At 36.3% G+C, this 22,685-nt stretch overlaps 1 protein-coding gene across 1 annotated transcript in view; it reads left to right on the top strand.

Annotated features, from left to right (window-relative positions):
* Nucleotides 1-1,425: 1,425 nt before the first annotated feature.
* LOC115924908 (sialidase-4-like) overlaps nucleotides 1,426-22,685 on the top strand; it is a 28,804-nt gene continuing 7,544 nt past the window's right edge. The window contains exons 1-4 of the mRNA XM_030987751.1: nucleotides 1,426-1,529; nucleotides 16,497-16,765; nucleotides 19,963-20,002; nucleotides 22,057-22,227. Coding sequence (XP_030843611.1) covers nucleotides 16,531-16,765; nucleotides 19,963-20,002; nucleotides 22,057-22,227 — 446 coding nt within the window. The 5' untranslated portion in view covers nucleotides 1,426-1,529; nucleotides 16,497-16,530. The remainder of the gene's footprint in view (nucleotides 1,530-16,496; nucleotides 16,766-19,962; nucleotides 20,003-22,056; nucleotides 22,228-22,685) is intronic.

Here is a 22,685-nt window from a genome sequence, read left to right as displayed (position 1 = left end):
AAAAAAAGTGTCCTATTACCCCCCCCCCTGCTTATTCAGAGGCTGGCTGAGTCGTTGCGATTTTTGGGGACTCCAAAAAAACAAAAAACGTGTCCTCTTACACCCCCCCCCCCCCCCACTTATTCAGAGGCTGGCTCTGAGTCGTTGCGATTTTTGGGGGACTCCACAAAAAAAGTGTCCTCTTTACCCCCCCCCCCCCCCCACCTATTCTGGCTGAGTCGTTGGCCCGATTTGATTGGCCCGATTTTAACCCCCCCCCCCCTTGAAAAAATCCTGCGTACGCCACGGGGGGGGGGGGGGGGGGAGGGGGGGGGGGTTGTAGCTCCAATCCTCTCCCCTGAAAATGTAAAATCACCAATGGGTAACAAGGTGCACACTCTCTGTTTGAATTAATCCGATAACCGCGTAAGCGCTATAGAAGACTGCATTTCGGATTACTATTAATCCAGATTTAGTATCTATTATGATAAAATTTGCCTGTCTTATCTGGTTTATTTGATGTAAAAAATAAATACATGTGAACAATAAGAAGCTATAAAATAGAGACGGTTAGAAATTAGCCCGCCCACCCCCCCCCCCTGTTTATGGTATAGGCCTAATATTATGTTAAGTTAACGCGGTGACATTGCTGCTTAGGCAGGTTCTCTCCCCCCCCCCCCCCCACCCAATCGAGTGGCTCAGAAAAAGAAGGGGAAAAAAAAGAGAATGAAAGAAAGACGTTAATTTAAAAAGAATCGAGAAAGAGAGGGGGAGAGCTAGAGATAGTGAGATAAAGGAAGTGAGAGAGGGAGGAACTCCGCCTATATCTATATTCTTTTCAAATTACATTCCATCCACATATTAAAAGCGGATGCTCCCTCCCTTCACTTCCACTCTTCCTCTTCCCTCTCTTCTCCTCCCTCCTTCCTTCCTTCCTCCTCCATTTCTCTCTTGCTCCCCTCCCTCCCTCTCCTCCCTCCCTCCTTCCATTCTCCCTCCACCCCCAGCTCCCCCTCTATAATCTAGACTGGCCTCGTTACGTCACTGATGTCAGGCATATTATGAAATAAAACGAGGACACGTTTTTATTATTCTTTTTTGTTCCAAGGAAGGGAGTATTGTAATGTCCTCAGTCCTCACCATTGATCTATCGCTTATTTTTTGTGATTATCATAGTGATGATGATGATGCCGAGATATTGGAGACGATGATGAAGATGAATTAAAGATAATGGATATGATGATGAGTTGTTTTTGTTCTCTGTCTTTTTAGTTTTTGAATTTTTCAGCAACAAAATGTGAGGAATATATGATTATTGGTATAGATTATGTAGGCATTATGTAAGTATAAAGTACAATTTACACTGCTTTTTAATAAAAACTGAAAATAATTACACTGAATATGCAGTATAACAATGCGTATCTACCAAAAACTGTAATGTCTCAACCGAAAGATGGCAGTATACTATAAATAACTTAAAAATGACGTCTCAAAACTGTCACTGACACTGATGGACAAGAATTGTCTGATTGCTACCTCATTTGATCATTGTAAGTCCTGAATATCCGTAGATTTTTTCTAAATCTATGGCTCGTGTTGATTGTTTGTTTAAAATTAATGCATTTATTTTTGATATGTTGCTCGTTAAATTTGTAAAAACCGTAAGGTGTTGTCTGATCGTGTGTTGATGTGTATTGTGTAGTCCCGCGTGTTAATGTTCTCGTCTGCTAAATTTAAATCAATATTTTCAAATCGTCACTCCTACAATTTACAAATAGAGTCTACAATGCATGGGTCCAAGGGTGTAGATTTGTAGCCGTGGATGATAGGTGCCAAAATATTTTAGGCAACGGATCAAAGCAACCAAGAGGCACTCCAGCAAAGCATACATGTAGATTTTCTAGATCTAACGTTAGGTCTAGATCTAGTCGTCTAACTCCGGGAAGCTCCAACACCGGCGCCGCAGGCGTCGGAGCTTCGGGTGGTTTTGTTGGTTTCTCGTGGGGGCTAGTAAAACAGCCGATTGGGTGATATTATCGTTAAATCTGCAAAGGGAGTACTTACAATTTTTACATCATAGGGTGCACGACTCCTCAGGGCTCAACTCCAATCACTTGAATGTATAATTTGAAGAAGTCATCGATGGGAAAAATAGCCTTAAGGGCTCTCTCGAAATGTTTTTTTAATGATATTATTCGAGAGAGCCTTAAACGGCTCCCATACCCCTGCACGGAGAGGCATGTAAACAAAACTCAAAAGTGGTCCAAAATCACACTTTCGCGCACCCGACCAATATTGGACAGTGGCTTTGATAAATTTTGTCCGAGTTTTGGTCTTAATTAGCGCTTTAATTTCAAAATCGGATCTAAAAATAACAAAATAAGAGCAATTTTCTTACCAGACCGATACAGCTCAGCTCCCTTTTCACGTGTACCGTGTGAATTCACGATGTCTACACAATGGTGATGACCTCTGACTAGCACTTCGTAAATGTGCTGCTTCCGTATAATGCGCTGAATAACACTCATACAGCGCATTATACGGAAGCAGCACAATTTACCCACAATTACGGAAGTGCCAGTCAGAGGTCATCACCATTGTGTAGACATCGTGAATTCACACGGTACACGTGAAAAGGGAGCTGAGCTGTATCGGTCTGGTAAGAAAATTGCTCTTATTTTGTTATTTTTAGATCCGATTTTGAAATTAAAGCGCTAATTAAGACCAAAACTCGGACAAAATTTATCAAAGCCACTGTCCAATATTGGTCGGGTGCGCGAAAGTGTGATTTTGGACCACTTTTGAGTTTTGTTTACATGCCTCTCCGTGCAGGGGTATGGGAGCCGTTTAAGGCTCTCTCGAATAATATCATTAAAAAAACATTTCGAGAGAGCCCTTAAGGCTAGGGAAAAAAGGGTTAATTCGGGGTACTACACCAACGATTCTTCCATGTCGCAGCGTTGATTCAAAATAGCGATGCGCGGCAGTGGCGAAGAAAATATGAATATTCATGCTATCGAGCGCTGATCGCTTGAAATCGCTGAATATGCACGACTCGAACAAACAGAGCCTTCTCAACGATCAACCTCTAGGGACACTGATTTTCCGTTTAAAAAAATGGCCTTTTCTGCTTCAGAAAATCTTGGATTCCGTTTGAGATGGGCTGAAAAACAGAAATTCCGTTTTGCCATAGACTTTGTACACATGAAAAAACTAAAATTCCGTTTACATAAAATTTTCATTAAAACATGAACTTGTAGGGTACAAAAGTTCTATTAAAGCCGCCACCTTTGAGTTTGACAAGCCACTGATAACCACTCAAAAACATACGGACGGGACTGGATAAACTTGATGCAAAATACTAGTGAAAATATAGACCCCTACGGGCCCTAGAGTCTAGGCTAGACCTACGAAAAATTATCAAATGGTTAGATTTACCAACTTCAAATTCGAACTTAGACTAGCAGACTAAAGTCAGCTGAACGTATCAGAACACGACATATTCTTGACGAAAATGCTGAGTAGTACCGACGTCAACGAAAACATTTTCAGTCTTGGCTGTCAAGTCCGCGATCGATCGATTTTAGGCGCACATGCCAGCCCCTTTTTCGAACTGTACAACTGCGTGTGTACAATCTCGCCGCACGTAGCGCCCGCTACTGGCGTGTGTGTGCCTAGTATTACGTCTACGTAATACTAGGCGCCTAGCTGGCATAATCGGATCGTTTCGCTGCTATTTGTACCGAGTTTTACGAAATGATCCCTTTCGGTCCAGCGAAACAAAATGGCAGCTCCCCGTCTCCTAAGAATCTGACGAATATCGCTAAATATTCGGAATTATTAACCATGATTTGAGGCCCAATATTTTTTAACTGCATAATGAGTCACAAATATAGTGTAAGTTTTACGATTTTCTTCTTAAAAAATGAAAAGTTTTGGGGTAAAAGGGGTTTTCCGCGATTTTCCGTTCGAAATTGCATTTTCCGTTTCAAATGGTCAATTCCGTGAATTCTGTCCGTTTTCCGTGATCGCGGAAAATCAGTGTCCCTAAACCTCGTGCATATTCAGCGATTTCGAGCGTAGTCTATTGCATAGACTGTACACAGTCATGTCGATGCAGCTGTAAGCAAAGATTGACACTAGACTTACAATTTGAATTTTTAAATTATTCTTTTTAACATCAGTATTAGTTTAAAAAAAATGTATTTTACTGCTATTTAGGTGTCATCAATTGTCACTAAAGTACCGATTTTGAGTGAAATCAGTTGAGTTTTGTACAGTGGTGTTTGAAATGTTGAGAATCAAAAGCACAGCTTTTACTAGTACACAGCCAGGATAGTGATGCTCCTATGTGTGCCAAGAGGTAGGGTGTCTGAACGATTTTTCAATTTTCAATTTGGGATCGTTTTTGACCATTTTTGTAGAATTCAAATTTCAAGACTCACCGATGTTTCTATCAAAAGATACAGCCCCTCAAAAACTCTGCAATATTCATAGCATTTTGGTTAGAATGGACAAAAAAGTGTAAAAAAATATGTAAAAAAATATACATGTCTAGCGTCCCCGCCTGCTTCCTTTTTGGGGGCCGCCTCCTATTTTTTTTTTTTTTTTTTGAATTTTTTTTTGATTTTTTTTTTTTAAAGAAAAAAAATGAAAAACACTGCTAAAATGGGTCTATTTCTGATTTATAAAAAAAAAAAAAAAAAATGTCGGCGGCCATCTTGTAAAATAGCCCGACTGTCAGGGAAAATGTACCGAGCGGCCATTTTGAGTGGCCATTTTTAAAGAAAAAAAAAAAAAAAAAAAGGGCCTCCTTCTTCCTATTTTTCGAAAAAACAGGACGCTAAACATTTTTTTTTTTTTATTTGGCATTATCATTTTTTGCTCAACAGCTGCATTCTAATGCATTAGGCTATATGCAAAAAGTGGGGGAAGGGTATTTTCTAACTTAAATCCTACGTGATCCCTTGGGGCTAGCGAAAAAAAAAGAACATCAACATATTCCTTGCGACTTGAACTAATTATCCCTCAAGCGCGTAGCCAGGGTTTCATTTTAGGGGGGGGGGGGCGGTATTGAGCACGCGTATCACTTACAGAGCGTGCTCCCTAGGGGGTTGGGTGCAGGGAGAGGGAGTTTCCCCCCTCCCCCGCGAAGCGCAGAAGCTCTGACGTTTCATTAAATTAATAGAGAAAAAAAAGATTTGTTGGAACGTTCTCGACTCTTAATCCTTGTTTGAATCAAGTTCCCCTACTGACGTTTCATTAGATTATTAAAGAAAGAAGACGATTTGATGTACCATTCTCGACTCTTAATTCTTGTCTGAATTCAGTCCCCCCCCCCCCCCCCCGAAGCTTTGATGTTTCATTAAATTATTAGAGAAAGAAGACGATCCGTTGTACCGTTCTCGACTCTGAATTCTTGTTTCGCCCCTCCCGCGCAAAGCGCAGAAGCTATGTGACGTTTCATTTAAACATTAGAGTAAGAAGACGATTCATTGTACCGTTCTCGACTCTTAATCCTTGTCTGAATTCCGTTCCCCCCCCTCCCGCGTGAAGCGGGGAAGCTTTGACGTTTCAAATAATTATTACTCTTAATCCTTCTCTGAATTCATTTTTGCCCGCGCAGAAGCTTTCACGTTTCATCAAATTATTAGAAAAAAAAGACGATTCGGTGTACTTTGACGTTTCATTTAATTATAACTCTTAATCCTAGTCTGAATTCAGTTGCCCCCGCGCAAAAACTTTGCTATTTCACTAAATTATTAGAGAAAGAAGACGATTCGTTGTATTGTTTTCTATATTAATCCTTGTCTGAATTCAGTTTCCCCACATGATGTACACCTGTAAGTATGGAACGTTCATTCGCAAATCTTTGCATGCACAGCCCGAGTGGTGGATAGCATGTTATCTCCTGGCAGTGCTTGTCGCAATAGCTTCTGGAAAGGAATTGTATACTTCTGTTAGTGTTAACGGCCACTAATTAGGCCCATTAGTAACTATACAAAATATGCTCTTCCTGGCTATTTGGGAATGTGTCAGTTTGCAACAGAAATGGAGAAACGCAAATTTTGTTGAAAATCATGTGATATCACAAACATGTAAAAATCACTTGTATGAAATTGAAAATAAGTCATGGTTGAATTTCATGTGGGGGTGGGGGGCTAGTGCCCCCCAAGCCCCCCCCCCACTAGTACGCCAGTGACATAGGCCTACATCAGCTTTTCAATAAAACAAAAATAAGTTATGACATAATAATCTTTCTCCAAAAATGAAAAATGTTTTAGGAAATATCAGGAAATAAAATGAGTGGAAAAAAACACAAATAAAGATACAATGACGTGAATTTTAAAAAGGGTGAACGGAAACAACATAACAACTAGTGAACTATCTTATAAGTCATAGTAGTGTCCGAAAATCTTTCTCCTTGTCTCCAATCTCATCACGAATTTGTCACAGAGTTCATCTACATTAAAATTCTTGAATATATGACAGCAACATAGTGTACATGTACATGTTCTAATCTGTGATGAAAAGATAAAAAAAGACAATATGTTCAGCATTATCTTTGAATTCTTTCAAAATTCTATGATATTACTATCAAGTATAAATTCAAACAAGCTATGAAGCAAAGAGTTCATATTTGTAATGTATCTTTATTCACAAACACTTAGAGCATAAGAAATGTTCTTTGACAAAATATGATGTGCCGAGTGTGCCCCTGTGTTTCAAACAAGTTTACATAAAATTTTTCAAGTTTAAGTTCATCTTCATTAATTATTATTTAAAAACATTGAGCAATATGGATTGGATGAAAGAAATGAGAAAAGAAGCATGACTGCACATGATAGATGGGTAAATGGAATAAAAATGGTAATACAGTGTATATGAATGTAATTCAATTTGTTTTCTCTATTAAAGCAATATTTGTATTGATTTACCTCATAAATTAACACAGATAATATTAAGTGATGGTCAGAGGATCTAATTGGGTTCTAAAACACTCTAATTGTCACTGATTTAAGCTACAATTGTTCACATTTAACAAATTTTGACGAAAATTCTTCATTTCAATGTATTTTCCCATTGGGAAAAGTTGTCCCGTACGTCACATACACACATTTCTGTTTTGGTACATGTATATTACATAACAACGAAAGGTCAGAAAAATATGGTAATAGTTGTGATTAATGCTTGGTTCCATAATGAATTAAGATATCATTACCATAAATCTCATAACTTAAATTCAGAGAACTTTTAAATGATGAACTTATTTATGAAAACGTCAGAAATTCTCTGGTAACGTACGTCACGCAGCCCATTAATTACATTAAACATTAATTTATGAATTGGTCAGAACTAAAACTTTCCACAAATGAACTAGCCCATAATAGCCACAGACTCATACCAAAAGATAGGCATATACATAATTTCATCCATTGTTATTTCTTGTTTAAAGTCTCTGAATGTCCCGTACGTCACAAACCAAATGGCTTGGACCTGCCCTGCACTAAACTTACCATTTATGGTAACTTTGCCATCAACGTTACACGTAACTACCATGGAAAACTTGATTTTCATTTCATTTCATTTCATTTTTATTTTTTCATTTCCAACAAAATACAATACATAATAACGAATACAATGTAAAATGTATACAAAACATAGTTACATTGGTAATAAACAAATGTTAATAATAATTTATACATTTTAGGAAGACAAAAAAATGAATTTAGAATTTAATTGCATTTATATTTTGAGGAAATGGAGAGGTCCACTGAAAAGCAAAGCTTGTAAATTGTGGACCCCTCAGATAATAATGAGTGTGAACAAAATATTGAATACATACTGTAATCAATTAAAGAAGAATAGTGGCCAACAGAGAACATTTATTAAAACACGTAATGACTGTAAACAAGAAGACGTATCAAATTACATGACGAAGAAAGAACAGAAAAAAGAAGAAGAAAAAAAGGGGGAAAAAAAGGGGGAAAAATGCGGGCTGCGTTTGGAGGGAAGGAGAGTGAGGGAAAAGGAAAGTTGTAGAGATCGAGCACGAAATAGGGAGCGCACAAAATCCTTGAGATAGCTGAAACAAAAAGAGCAAGAACATGATGGCAAGTAGTTTTTTGTTTTGAGATGGGCTGAAGAAAAGAGGGAAAGAAAACAAAATTGGGAAGGAGATGTTCTATCACAATATATTTTGATTGGCTGTTGAGCATCAATTGATAAGTTGTATGCAACGGGCCCTGTAGTGTGAATTGGGTCACATTTGAATTCATGATTGTACATGAATGTACATGTATGGGGCATTTAATAGTAAAGAATGATTTCATACAGATATCGGTAGTGTAAATAGAGCCACAATTCCTGACCAATGACTCATTGCCCTCTACATACATGCGGCCGTCAGATGGTAAAACGGTCTAACTCGAAATTTTGACTTTTTGAGGTAAATTCACTTTCCGGGTAATGTGAGGGCGCTATTTCCAATGGTGCTATCGAGAAAATCCCATCATGTCTTCTTTTAGAGATAATTTCCGCTATCTTGGTACTTTTTTGTATTTTTCCTTCAGATTTGATGGTAAAACGGTCTATCTCTGAGTTAGCCCATTGCCGGTAATATCGTTTGGGGGTAAAACGAGCTATCTTTTACATAAACCTTTTAACCTTCTGAATTGAGATTTTTTAATCATCGCTGTCAGATGGTAAAATGGTCTATCTTCGAGTTAGTAGTATGGCAATAGTGTTTATGGTCTTTCTAGAAGATGTAGACCAATACCATTTTATGTGTAGTGGGAGTGTATTCATGTGATGTGGTTAAACAGTCTATCTGCACAAAAATCTCATTTATTTTATAATTAAAACCCTAAATAAGCACAAAATTCTTCAGTTATCAGTGTTTAATATGCTTCTTCTTGTCCCATTGCTAAAAATGGATTATACCCATCTCCTAAAAAAGCTGAAACCTGTAAACTTCAAAGTCATTTTTCTCAGAACAGCGATTTTCGAGTTAGACCGTTTTACCATCTGACGGCCGCATGTATCAATCATAAATGTAAATATCATGATGGACTTTGTATTCAAGGAGAAGATGTAGATATAATTGCGATCAAATCTGCATTGCATACTGTGATTTGTCTGCAGTCTACATGTAGGAGATATAATGCATTAAAGATGATGACGTGGATCGTAAACAAATGATTGGTTGAAAGCGTACACATGACCAGGCATTGATTTTGCCTAATGCGTAATTTGGATAATGACCGGTCATTAGTAAAATTATGTTATAAAACATCATTTTATTAAAAAAAAAACAACAACATAATCTTATAAAAACAAATAATACACATCATTTTGTTTGGGCATTAGTAAAATTACCCACATTCTGTACCTTCAAAACAGTCCAAACAATCTCGGCTGCCGCCTCAGGCGTGTTAGACTGTCCAAAAAGTACCTTGTGTGGATAATTCTTACCAATGCCTTCACTGCTGTGTATTATTTGTATACGTACTGGTAATGGTATGTATGCTGTATTGCTGTTGCCCACAAAATTAATCAAATTTTCTTTAACATATTTTTACAAAATGATTGTGACAATATGGTCTACTCTTGATAGATAAATTTTATATGCAGTATGTTTTTAGATCATAATATTGATCAATCTAAAGATTCGGAGAGTTATGAGAATATGTCAAATATTTACCATATTGTGCAATCGTTTCATGAAAATAATTGAAAAAATTATTCCCACATTATTGGCAACGGTGTACATGTATGTATGGATATGTTCATATTCTTACTTTTTGATGGTAATGTTTTTTAAATAGATTTTTATACTATTTTTCAGCATGTTTTTTTGTTGTTGATTTTTGTTAACCCTATTTATCACTTCTATTGACAGTAGTGAACTTGAGCATGGGGTATACTGTATACATATGGTCATTTTCACGGTAAAGGGTGTAACTTTGAAATTTGGACATTTTTTTCTCTAGTGATCTCATAAAGCTACAGAATTCAAAGATATTTTGGCATATGAGTAACCTACTTGGGTGCTACCTTGGGTAGCATAAACTTCTTCAGGGACTACTTCGTTAAATTTTGGCAGGCACATAAGTACCCTAAATGTGACCCTTTTGATGTACACAAAATACATAGACATTTTTGTAAAGCCCTGCATTTTTGTCAGGAACGGTGAGGATTTTTTTTGTTATGCAGAATGTGAAGTTAGATGTTCAATGTAAAGTGCCAAAGAAGTTTAAACTGTGACGGCTCCTCTATTTTTGAGAACGGAGTGCTGTTATTTGTCGTTTCGGAGACTTCATTTTCCGTTAACAATAGTTAACAAACTTCATGTGAAGAGCTCTGGTTTGAAAAGTGCTTTCTACCATTTCATTTGTTCTTGATATAACACTTGATATCTATACTTCCAACTAATGACAAAATTTGTCTGATCATGTTGCTTGTAAGAATTTTTTAAAAGCTTGACTGAGTCGAGCCATTTTTCCGTTAGCTGAATTGAAGCCTCCGAAACAAACTATTCAGACAGCTTGTACAAATATGAATATAGGAACTTATCCAATCATTATATCAAAATGTAGCATTAGGACCCCTAAATCACTTGTCAATAAATATCTGAGATATTCCCCACTGTTAAAGAATAACAGACAATACAAACTTTCCGTTAGCACTTGAAGCCTCCGAAACACTTGAAGCCTCCGAAACAGCAAAAAGATTATTTTTCATTTTTTAAATACCTAGACCAATGTGTTTCATGTTAAATCTGCATGGCAATCATATGTTAGGATGTGCAGGCTCCCTTGAAGTTGAAAGTAAATAGATATCCAGTTAATTTTTTTCAAGACTTACTAATAACCAAAAAAACTTGTTTCGGAGGCTTCGAACTGTAGTTAACACCATATTTTTGGCTATCGTGGTTTTATAGATAGGGGTTTGTTTACAGTTTTCCTATTTTATGTTTGGTTTTGGTCTAATAAAGTACAGGAATGTGTTAGATGTTATTGGCTTTTTATATTTTTAATGATTTACAAGTAGTCAGTATTTCAGAAAGAAATTTTACACCAGTAATAGGAGTATTCACCTGTTTCAAAACTTGATAATGTAAGAATCATTCACCAAATAATAAAAAAGTTAATACATATAAATCTTCCAAGCTTTATGAATATTTTAATATATAAAGTATTAAAATGAATCACTATATTTTCCCAAATAATAAGACATCCATAATATTTATCAAATTTGTTTCGGAGGCTTCATTTAGTGTTAACCACATGTATCATGCTCTTTGCCAACCCCTTAGGATCAAATGGCATAGGCCATGCCATCCAAGGACCATTTGTAACAGTAGGAGAGAAATTTGGTGGGCAAAGAACCCTCTAGAAATGTTAGGGAAGCAGTGTGTACAACCCCTTTTAAGACAATGGAATAATAATAATAATATTTGGTTCTTGTGTAGCACATATTGAACGTCTCTATGCGCTTCCAAATTTGGAAATTATTACCCCGGCTTTAGCATGGCTTCCATTACGGCGCTTAAGCATTTCAAGGAATTAATTCCTGCCAGATACCCAATTTACCTCACCTGGGTCGAGTGTGGCAAATGTAGATTAATGTCTTGCCAAAGGACATTAGTGCCACAGCAGGACTCGAACTTCGGACCTTGTCCACGACAATAGACCATGAAGATCATGAAGATATTGACAAGGTTACAGCAACATGTGCTAGCAACATCTGATACTAGATAGCAACTCTTCCAGACAGGCATGAACACTGCAGACAGTTCTCTCATTTCCTTACTGTTATCCACAAGAATATAGAGGTAAGAACTGTATATTTTGTCCTTAAATTACTTAACTTGTACTTTTTTTTAATGGGTTATTGTAATGGAACTGATGTGTGAAAGTTTTTAAAGTTTAGATTTGTCACTAAAAATATAGTGAGGCCTAGTTACTATCTATATTGTACATTGTACATGTACCTTTATCATAATCAATGTTTGTGGTTTTAAAGATCGGGTGACATCCAAATATAGTTTGATTCCTGTTGATGTGCAGCCTAGAAAAATGCTCCAAATCTCATTCATCTTGTGACATCATCTGTAAATCATTAGTGAGCTAACAAGAGACAGTGGTACATGTATGTATAATAGCTTAACCAGAGCTGATCACCTGTTTACAATAGATCATACAATACCAACATATGAGTTGCTATGTCAGAAATGGTGTAGCATCACCAGGAAAAGAAAGGTAATTAACATGGAGGTATTTGTGAGCATATGCTGAGCTGGAGAAAGTTACATAACAATTTCTCTTGTTAGCTCACTATAAATGATTCACAGATAGATGAATGAAATCTGGAGCATTTATTTAGGGTGGAGCTTAGCAGGTCCGAGAAAATTATTGTAAAATATTTAAAAATCTATGAAATATATTTATAACAAATTATAAATAAGGTTTGCCTCAGTACCAAATGTTTAAATTAGACTCCTGATAAACATGTGTGTACATATACATGTACATGTCTATGGCTACATATGGATACATATTACAATTTTGAACAGATTAAAACAAGTCTGTCATTAATTATTACTTAAAGATTTGTGTAACGTACACATTAAGCATCCTTAGTGATGGTGCCCATATAGACTACTAAACTAATTCTTAAACAACACATGGATAAATAATAAAATATTATGTAATGCACATGCAAATATACATTCAAGATGTACTTCTAAAATATAAAAAAATGATTGTTTTTAGTGTCCAAGCTCAGATATATGTATTAACATTGTTCTGTCCAGTACAAACTGCTAATTTCCTATTTTCTTCTCCAATTACAGGATCAATGTGAGCGATTATGTGGCCATATATTTTGTTGCACCTTCATCTAGCAGCAGGACTACAAATGGGGTGGTTTTCATGGCTCTTGTAAGTATTACCCATGTTAGATCTCTGATTATTAAAAAAATATTTAACAGGATCAACTTTCTTTATTTGAGAAATACTTAGACAAAAAGATTTTTCTAAAATGTGTATGAGCAGGTGTTGTGGTACTGAACAAAGTTAACAGGGTGAATAAAATAAAATAAGGGACTGTGAGATATTTCAAAGAAGTGAAATGGATTCTGAAAGCTGTTTTTCTGTGTTTTAATGAAAGTTTGAATTTGCTATATTCTTATTTTGCTACTAGGTAAAAGCTGTGATTGATGACAATGTCAAAGTCAAATTCATGCGCGGAACAGCAATGGTCTGTATGAATCTACAGAGGACTGTGAAGCCCATCAGCCTAAAAAGATGTAATACAGAAGATGACTCTATCAACCAGGACCCCATCCTACATAGCTTACCTTTATAATTTTTAAGAACGAGAACTAGACATGTTGGCAGATAAATTTCTTTGAAATAAGAAGTCGAACACAATTGTGTTCTAGGATAAAAACCTGTAAATACTTACCATGCTATTGGTTTCAAATATATGAATGTCTGTGTAAATGTTATAACACATACCAAACAAGTTCGTGGAAGCCAAGAATAAATGATGACAAAGACGCAAGTGAAGGGTAATGATACATTGCTATGAATTAACATAAATGGTTTCTATGTGAACAATTATTTACTTTACTTTCAGTTCAACATTTTATTAAAACTTCAAAAGTAAGTTTAAATTTCGCCTTGTATATATTGCCTTTGTAGTTGACAATATAGTGTGTTAACATGTTTGAAGTCTCCGAAACACTACTTTGAACTGATCCTATACATGTATATGTTCCCTGAATGTTTCAACTTTGATATGAGAAAAGTGGTTTCCCTTGAAATTACATACTGGACAATATATTTCAGCACAGATCAGCACAGATTTGAAATCCTCATGGATTCTATTAAGTGACTTTGCAATGTTTGCGTACTGAACAAAAAGCTCATTGTATTAAGTAAAGATAATTTGTAACATACATGTACCGTACTGTATATTAACAAGTATTTTTACTCTGTTAACAAATGTTTTAGGTGTTATATTAGTAATTTAACATATCATTAACAGTTTAAGTTGAATTTTTCTTAATATGTTACCTAAGTAATGGACAACATTTTATGTTAACATGATTGAAGCCTCCGAAACAGGCATTATTGTTAACCTGAAGCCTCCGAAACACACACATAAGAAATTTTCAACTTCCTCATTTGAAATGCGATTTCTTTGAAATTTGCATTGTAATTAGCCCTCACTGAATGGTATTTGTAGAATAATTTTTATTTTGCTCCCCCTCTTGGAAGATAGGTAAATTTGAAAAATAAAATGTCAAATTCATATTTTGTCTTGAATTTGACAAACGCATTGAATTTTTTTAAAGACCAAATAACTTTGACCAAAAAAGCTTTATAAGCCTTCAAGTACATTAGAATAGCAAATGAAAAATTGCAATTGAATTATGTTTGGAGAACAAATGTTGTCATTTAAGTTGATAGAATTAAAATGTTGTTTTTGTTCAAATTTATCATATTTGTCACAGTTGTTCATTATTTTTCCAGGTTTCTGATGTAGTTTAAGCTCCAGAACCAAAAAAAATCCATAATTTAGACATTGATTGTAATAATTTTAGTAGAAATGATTATGAAAACATATTTTGAAATTTTGACCCTGTTTGAGAAAAGTTACACCCTTTACTGTGAAAATGACCATATATGGACCTAATGTAGCCATTTAAGGTGTGCTGATGTCAAGGGGGGGTGGGGGGGTACTCCAGGCTTTTTACATGTACATGTACAGTACATTGATAAAATGCAAGAAGAGCCACAGAGAAGGGAGGGGGGGGGGGGGGGTATGGAAGGGGTCATGTCATCTCCTTTTCATGCCCCCTTCCCTCTCTCCATTTCTTTGTGTCTGGCTCCCTATCTTTCTTCCCCTTCTATTGGGTGGGGGGGGGGGGGGGGTGTCATACCATCTCCTTTTCATGCCCCCTTCCCTCTCTCCCTTTCTTTGTGTCTGGCTCCCTATCTTTCTTCCCCTTCTATTGGGTGGGGGGGGGGGTGTCATACCATCTCCTTTTCATGCCCCCTTCCCTTTCTTTCTCTCTGTCTGTCTCCATATATCCCCCCCCCCCCTCCCTCCCCTTCTGGGAGGAGGGATGGGTTGGGGTGTAGAAAGTGGCCATGACATCTCCTTTTTATGTTACCTTCCCTGTCTTCCTTTCCTTGTCTCTGCCTGGCTCCCTATCCCCCTCCCTTTCAAGAGGGGGGGGGGGGGGGGGGGTGTGACCCTGCCCCTTCCCCCAATACGAGCAAAAGTTGATTTTTTAATTGATCTCTGACTTAACCAGTCAGATTCCCTTCCCTGTGTAGAAGAAGGGAAGCTTTATTTACTCCAGGGTATTTGTTCATAGAGTGGTGAAGTGTGACGTCATCAAAAATCTATTTTTAGAATTTCTCAATTTTTTCTTCATATTCCGAAAGAACATCAAAAATAATGTCCAAATGTCGAAAACCAATTGAATATGTTAAGTATTGGCTGAGATATGACCATGTGAATGAGTATATGTCCTATTGGAACTCAGTGTTATATGCTCTGGCTCCTAACCATTAGGAGCCAGAGCATATAACACTGGGTTCCTATGGGGAGTATATTTATTAAGACAGTCATATCTCAGCCAATACTTAACATATTCAATCGGTTTTCGACATTTGGACATTAATTTTTATGTTCTTTCGGAATATGAAGAAAAAATTGAGAAATTCTCAAAATAGATTTATATGACGTCACAGCTTCGGTACTCTATTGGAGTTGTAAACTAACACTGAACTTTGGTTCCTCATAAACGGTTGTTTGCACTGATGTGTGAAACTTGTCAGCTGCACGTATACATATTTCCCACTCTCTCCCATCTCGACATTCTATCACGAGGTGTTTTACACAAACAGGTGTACGTCAATCCTCGGTGTGGTATGTTCATACCTAGATTTAGAAACTGTAACTCAATTCAAATGATGTACACTTAAGTTGTCTTTATCGACCCAGGGGTAGAAAATAGCCTCTCTGTAAAGTGATTTGGCATTCCTTGTTAAAATTAAAGCCAAAAAGTTGAGTGATAAAAAGTACATGGCCTCTAGGTAAGTGATTTGGCATTCCTTCTTGTATTTTACTGAATGCAAATTGCATATTGTTGCTTGGAAGGACAAACATTGTTGCTTATTCTACCTACATGTATCAACACGTAATGTATGCATAATGCAATTCGGATGATGACTATTAAGATACAATTTTGCGTGACATAATAAAATACTTTGTAACGAGGCACTCAACAATGATTTGTTCATTGAATTTGATTTCACTACGAAAATGGCCCATTATGGTTGAATTAATGATTGCTTCAAGGATGCTGCTTGGAGCCCTGTTGCCAGGTATTTGCAATGCCATTCTGTGCCGGCTTCTCGGCGTGTGGGCCATGTATTGCACAACAGTTGTGTTATTAATGTTTTTGTCTTTAATTTTCTTTTGTTAACCTCTAGGCCTAGTGGGTTTTGAGGCAGGCCGTCTGGTCCCATGCGTTTTCTGAGGGCGCTGCTTCGAGCCATGTTGGTGGGGGTACGAAAGGCTGTCCTGAGGGACATACGGGCGTGCATCAGCACCCAGCTCCTGGTCATCCTCGGGAGCGTCATGATGGTGGTCATCGTCGTCCGCCAGATGCAGGGCCCCATGGACGTGGTCATCGAGGAGCAGATCGTCCGGCCAAAGGATATGTTTGCGACGATGACCCCGCAGGACACAGAACCAGAAGGTAGGATGCATAAAAATGGTCGTTGTCATAAGGCCTTTAAAACAAAATGATGTTGTATTGCCCTTTGAGACCGACCCAAAAATCTTGAAATCTGAATAATTTGTTTTTCTTTACTGTTTTTAGAGAGAACAAATATTAAAGCATTAAAAACTGAGGGAGAAAAAAGAAGGAAAAAAAAAAATTATGACCGACCAACCGACACATGTTTTGGCACCTAAAGGGCAATACAACATCTTTTTTTTAGGCCTAATTAGTGACAAATGACAGTTTTTGTTATAAGCTACTGCAATCCTTGCTTCTGATTGGTCATCAGCAGATATGTCACTGATTTTTGTCATTCGTCATTGCAAAAAGGCTTTGTGAAACGGGTCCCAGGTATTCTAACCCTAGCTGTCAAAAGACTACATGGTGCAACCGCAGGCCTCGCTCATGGGGAAAATCTTTGCAATTCCTATAATGAAGGAAATAGATAGACTAAATGTTAAAATACATTCCTCATTATAATGTCAATAGTATCAGAAGATTCATCGACCAAATTTGTTAATGCATCTCATTTGTGACCAAAATGTTGGTTAGCTCGCTTTGCCTCGATCGATCAATAAGATGCACAATTGTCTGAGTGTGCAACCAAACGATCCAAGGTTGTAAAATGTACGCCGGATATATTGGGATTATAATTACATGGTTACGGCTAGTGCTGTAGTCAAACGTTTAACCGTCCGGTATCCGACCGCCCATGGCGGATTCCGTTTTCAATTGGACGGTTTCGTTTTCCCGTTTTTTTTTTTTTTTTTATAATTTTTTTTTTTTTTTTTTTTTTATAATTTTTTTTTTTTTTTTTTTTTAATATTTTTTTTTTTTTTTTTTTCAAGTTTCGATTTATGCCCCTCCACCTGGCACTATGCCTGGCAATGTCTCCCAGCTCAGTAATCGGTGTGATGACTTACCACTTGGAAACTAGAACAACACTCCAATTTGTCTGTCATCTTGGTTTGAAAGTAATCTTTGTAATAGATCTCAATATATATTCATCCAAGTTTAACACATGGTGTACCACAAGGTTCTATCCTAGGTCCTCTACTGTTTTTAATTTACTTTAATGATCTTACACATTATTCTAAAACGACATTGTTACTATTATTTGTGACTAGTTCACAAGCACAAATCGGCGCCTTCAGTTAAATCACCTTTCTGCTTTTTCACACGGCAAAAAAAAAAAAAAAAAAAAAAACAATTTTTTTTTTTTTTTTTTTTTTTAATTTTTTTTTTTAATAAATCGTTTAACCGAAAACCGTCCGGTTTTGACAGGCGGTTAAACGGAATTGGAGATATCCGTGATGTTACAGCACTAGTTACGGCCTTGGTCATAGCTCGGTGTTGTGGTCTTATACAGTCAGGCCTGATAATTATCTGATTTAAGATTTAATTGGTTTTGTGATTTATTTTAGTTCTTGATTTTTTTTCTAGATTTTTTCCAATTTTACCCCTATTTTCCCCCAATTTCTTACTAAAAAATGGAGGAATGTTGTCCAATGCCATTTTGTTTTGGATCAAGGGGGAGGGGGAGGGGGGGGGGGGTGCAATGTACATTATGACACTGGACATACATTAGGTGTAGTTTATTCATGTAGTTAGTACCTGATTGTTTGATATCCTTTGAATTCACTGAACCCTCCGGTTACCCGAGCTTTCTATTTCTTGGGTAATAATGTCCAAAGTCCTTTGGAAACGAATGAAGACATGAAGTGCGGAGGACATTAAATAGGCCATTTTTGTTATGTTAAAGATAAACTTGAGTTCTGGTAATGCGATTGCATTGTGAAAGAAAAGGTGTGGAATGGATCAGAAAAGTTGATCATATAGCATGTAAGTAATGGTGTGTAATGCAAGGTTCTGGAGTGATCAAAATCATCATAAATTTGGCAGAGTCTTGGTAAAGTAACAATCACTTACACAGAAAGATGTATATGGGACAACACACATGGTGTCGGGGCTAGTACTACCCTGATTTCCTTATCTTTCTATGCTCATTACTCAGCCAGTATACATTTTCTTCCAAGATTGTTTGGCACGTGACATTTATTTGTAATCTTGAACATTCAGTGTAAGTTTTGTTAGATTCTGTGAGAATTTGTTTTCTTTTTTTACCAGAACTCAAGTTTATCTTTAACTCACATTTGATGCACCAATCTTATGTATTGTTTATACATGTACTAACATAATATTAGGTAGGACAAGTCATAATGCTTGTTCTACCTAGCAACAATGAATACATAACAAAGATAGTAATGATTTGTGCATTAAATGTTATTACATTACGAAAATGGTCTATTTCCTGATGTCCTAGGCTATGGTTGCCTGAGCTAATCGACTCTTAAGTAATAATATCCAAAGTCCTTTTGAATCAGATAAAGACATTATATCACATTGTGCGTGATCTCAGAAAATTATTATTGTAACGAATTTGATATTCCACATCCATATACATACTACATGTACATGTACCTACTGTACAGTTTCAATTGAAATATGAATCAATATCAAACATAGTGTACACGTAGACAATAAAATGTTGTTGTTATGAATTGAGGTGATGGGTCTTTATGAAGCAAAGTTTATGTTTAGCTTACGCTTTATCAAAATCAGAGGGAATGAAGCTACAAATGCTCATGTGCTAATTATGATTTTGAATGTTTGCTAATGCTGCGCAATGTTTTGGATTACCTCTCGATGATATTTTAAGTGCAATGTACAAAGTGTCATGGAAAGTGCTAAGTCAACAAAATGTGTCTTTAGTTTCAAGTCCTTGAAAATCCATGTAGTCTGCAAGGTCAGACTCTTATCTGACTTTTGACTCGACAAAATCAACTCCTTAAAAAAACACAAAACATTGTGAATTCTGAATGAAAAGAAGCAATTGGAAATAATCCAGCTGTCTATAATATTTATGACGTGAATATAATCCTATTCATGACAGTTCTTTTGTTGTACAATTGTAAGATGAATAGTGGAAAGTGTTTCCTAATATAGATATACAATGTTACACCTAGTCTTTCCTTTTAGTTTTAAATATCATTATGATTTTAACAATAAAATCTATGTGTACTTTACATTTTCATTATTTGTCTGTTGTTGATTTTCAAACTTAATTTTTTTTTTTTTAAACATTTGTTTAAATTCTTTTTATATCTGTACAGTCATATTCAAGTCTGGAATGGGAAAATATAACACATCAAGGTAAGCGCATTTATTCATCAGATTTTGCAAGGAACAACACTTCCATATTTCCCTCAAGTGGCATTTCTTTTTTTGAAGAAATGCATGTTTCATACATGTAATTTGTTGAATAATTCAGCAAAACACATATTCCATGAGTTTACTTGAAATAAGAAGGAATATATGGTACATGTTTGTATTGTTTATTCATTGAATTGAATGAATGTGAACGTCTTTTCTTCCCATCGTGAGCATGCCCTGTTAGTTCAGATTTCTATGGGGTTTATTTACACTGCATTAATAAACAATCATATTTATTCCAGGTTGTGTAAATATGACAATGACAAATTGAGCACATTGCCTTCTGCTATTGTATCTTCTCCTTTGTTGTGCAAGTTTGAACAATAAAGTGATGTTTAAAAAAAAGATATATTCCATGAGTTTTCTTGAAATAAGAAGGAATATATGGTACATGTTTGTATTGTTTATTCATTGAGTTGAATGAATGTGAACTTCTTTTCTTCCCATCATGAGCATGCCCTGTTAGTTCAGATTTCTTTGTCGTTTATTTACACTTCATGAATAAAATAGATAATCCTATTTATTCCAGGTTGTGTAAATATAATGAAATTGGAACCCACTGCCTTCTGGAACCTGGTACTCCTGTACAAAGGCTATTGGGAATGACAGTATTCGGTGGTCGATGGGTTAAGGATCTTTTGTAGCGTGGCTTTTGTGCTCCATCTGTCTTTGGTTGGCACCCTAATTGGGCATGAAAAAGAACGAATACATATCACAGCGAGATCAGGGTTGGTAGAGAAAATGAGAATCATCTTCAATTCATCGTAAAACCATTGCCATTATCCAGCCCTTACTACATATTTTCTATGAAAAATGTTTGATTTGGTCTGTTTATTGTGCTAATTTGTTTTCCCCAATTTTTAGCATATGGAATGAAAAGAAAAAAGAAAGAGATCATAGAAAAACAGAGCACTGAAAGGACAAAAGCAAAATGACTACAGGCTGTTTCTATCGCCAGGTCTCACAACACATTTTAGTGTACATATTACCTGAAAGAAGGAATATCACAAATAGTAATAATATTTAGTTTTATTCAGAACTTTTGCAATTAAAGGTACATGTCCCTGTACTGTATTTGTAATTAATCAAAGGTTTTTAGAGTCCTAGGATGCATTTGCGATTCCACTCTGGCAAGTGCGTGTTCTCTACTTTATTGCTTCTCGTCTGCGACAAAGAATTTGATGCTAAACAATTGAAATATCTCACGTTTCCTTGTGTTTCCAAACACGTATAGAAAACCTGTCATTCAGCGTGTTTCTATTAGAAGCCATTATCTGGTTAATGGCTGATTAGGGATACATTTTTTCTTATAGAAACTGACTTTCTCCGCCATTATCCAGATAATGGCAGTGAGAGTTGTGACGCGTTGACCGGCAAAATCATCCTTCTTTTAAAAGGATAATGCAGGGGAAGATAACTGGATAATGTAAGTAGAAGCTAACCCCATTCCGGTTGAGTGCACATAGCGGAGAGAAACCGGAAATAGGAGTGATCACATGATCAGAATATTTTACCCCGACGCGCGCGACACTACAATCTCAGGTTGACCTAGCAGTCCCACAATACATTGCAGTGACCTTAGCCAGAGTTCGATGAACTTTTATTCATGGCCTTTTAACCCGTGTAATTGGATAATGCGCTTAGATAGAAACTGCCCTTCCCTGGCATTATACGCTATTGTCTTTAACCGGATAAATTCAGTATAACTAATAGAAACACGCTGATATTTTGCCAAAAGAGAGTGTCTTTAAAATCCAAGGTGGCTGGAATGGTCCCCAGGGAGTGGAGAATGTGCATACAATGAGTTTGTGCAAGCCTGAATCTGATGACTGGAGTAATTATCTGTAAAGCACTTAGACATTGTTGATATGTTAAGTGCTATAGTTAGATACTACACCCAGAATATAATTATTACTGTCTTGTCTCTGTCAAAGAATTTGACACTAAACAATTTAAACATCTCACATTTTTCTTGCGTTTCCAAACACGTTCAGAATACCTGCCATTGTCCACCACAAAAACATGTTCCTCGCATTCTGCGAGGCCCGTAAAGACACGAGCCACGACATCGGTAATATCCACATCGTCTTACGGAGAGGGAAGAGAACAGATTGGAAAGTCGAATGGGGGCAGTTACAGGTCGTTGCATCGCGGCATGGTTACAGGTAAAATAAGAATGAATTTTGTTGTCATTGATGATTTCGAGACATTATAAATGCACAGCCTAATAATGATTTAGTTAATGATGTCATATATAAGCATTTCATGTCTGTAAAGGGAGAGAGGAAAATGCACCGAACGAGGTTATATTTGTTGCCTATTTGATGAATGCAACTATAGCCAGGTAGATATTCGTTTGATAAAACATTTGTAATCACCATATATTAAAACTTTGAATAATTTTTAAAATGTTATGTACAAATAACTTTAATGGTAATTACTGGTACATGCATATTTGCGGTAATCACTTAAAATATTTTTTTAATGTATATAAAGCCCCAATTTTTGCTTCCCTTCTCCCTGGTTGCACGAGGTAAAATTTACCAGACTGCTTAAAATGGCAAAATTATGAAATAAATTTTGTCTATGATCCCTATTTGTATTAATGATGAGAAGTGTAAAG

Source organism: Strongylocentrotus purpuratus, unplaced genomic scaffold, assembly GCF_000002235.5.
Source record: "Strongylocentrotus purpuratus isolate Spur 01 unplaced genomic scaffold, Spur_5.0 spur5_scaffold_17, whole genome shotgun sequence".
NCBI classification, from domain to species: Eukaryota; Metazoa; Echinodermata; class Echinoidea; order Camarodonta; family Strongylocentrotidae; genus Strongylocentrotus; species Strongylocentrotus purpuratus.
Note: the sequence above shows the minus strand (reverse complement) of the source record. Positions and strands in the feature narration are given on the sequence as shown.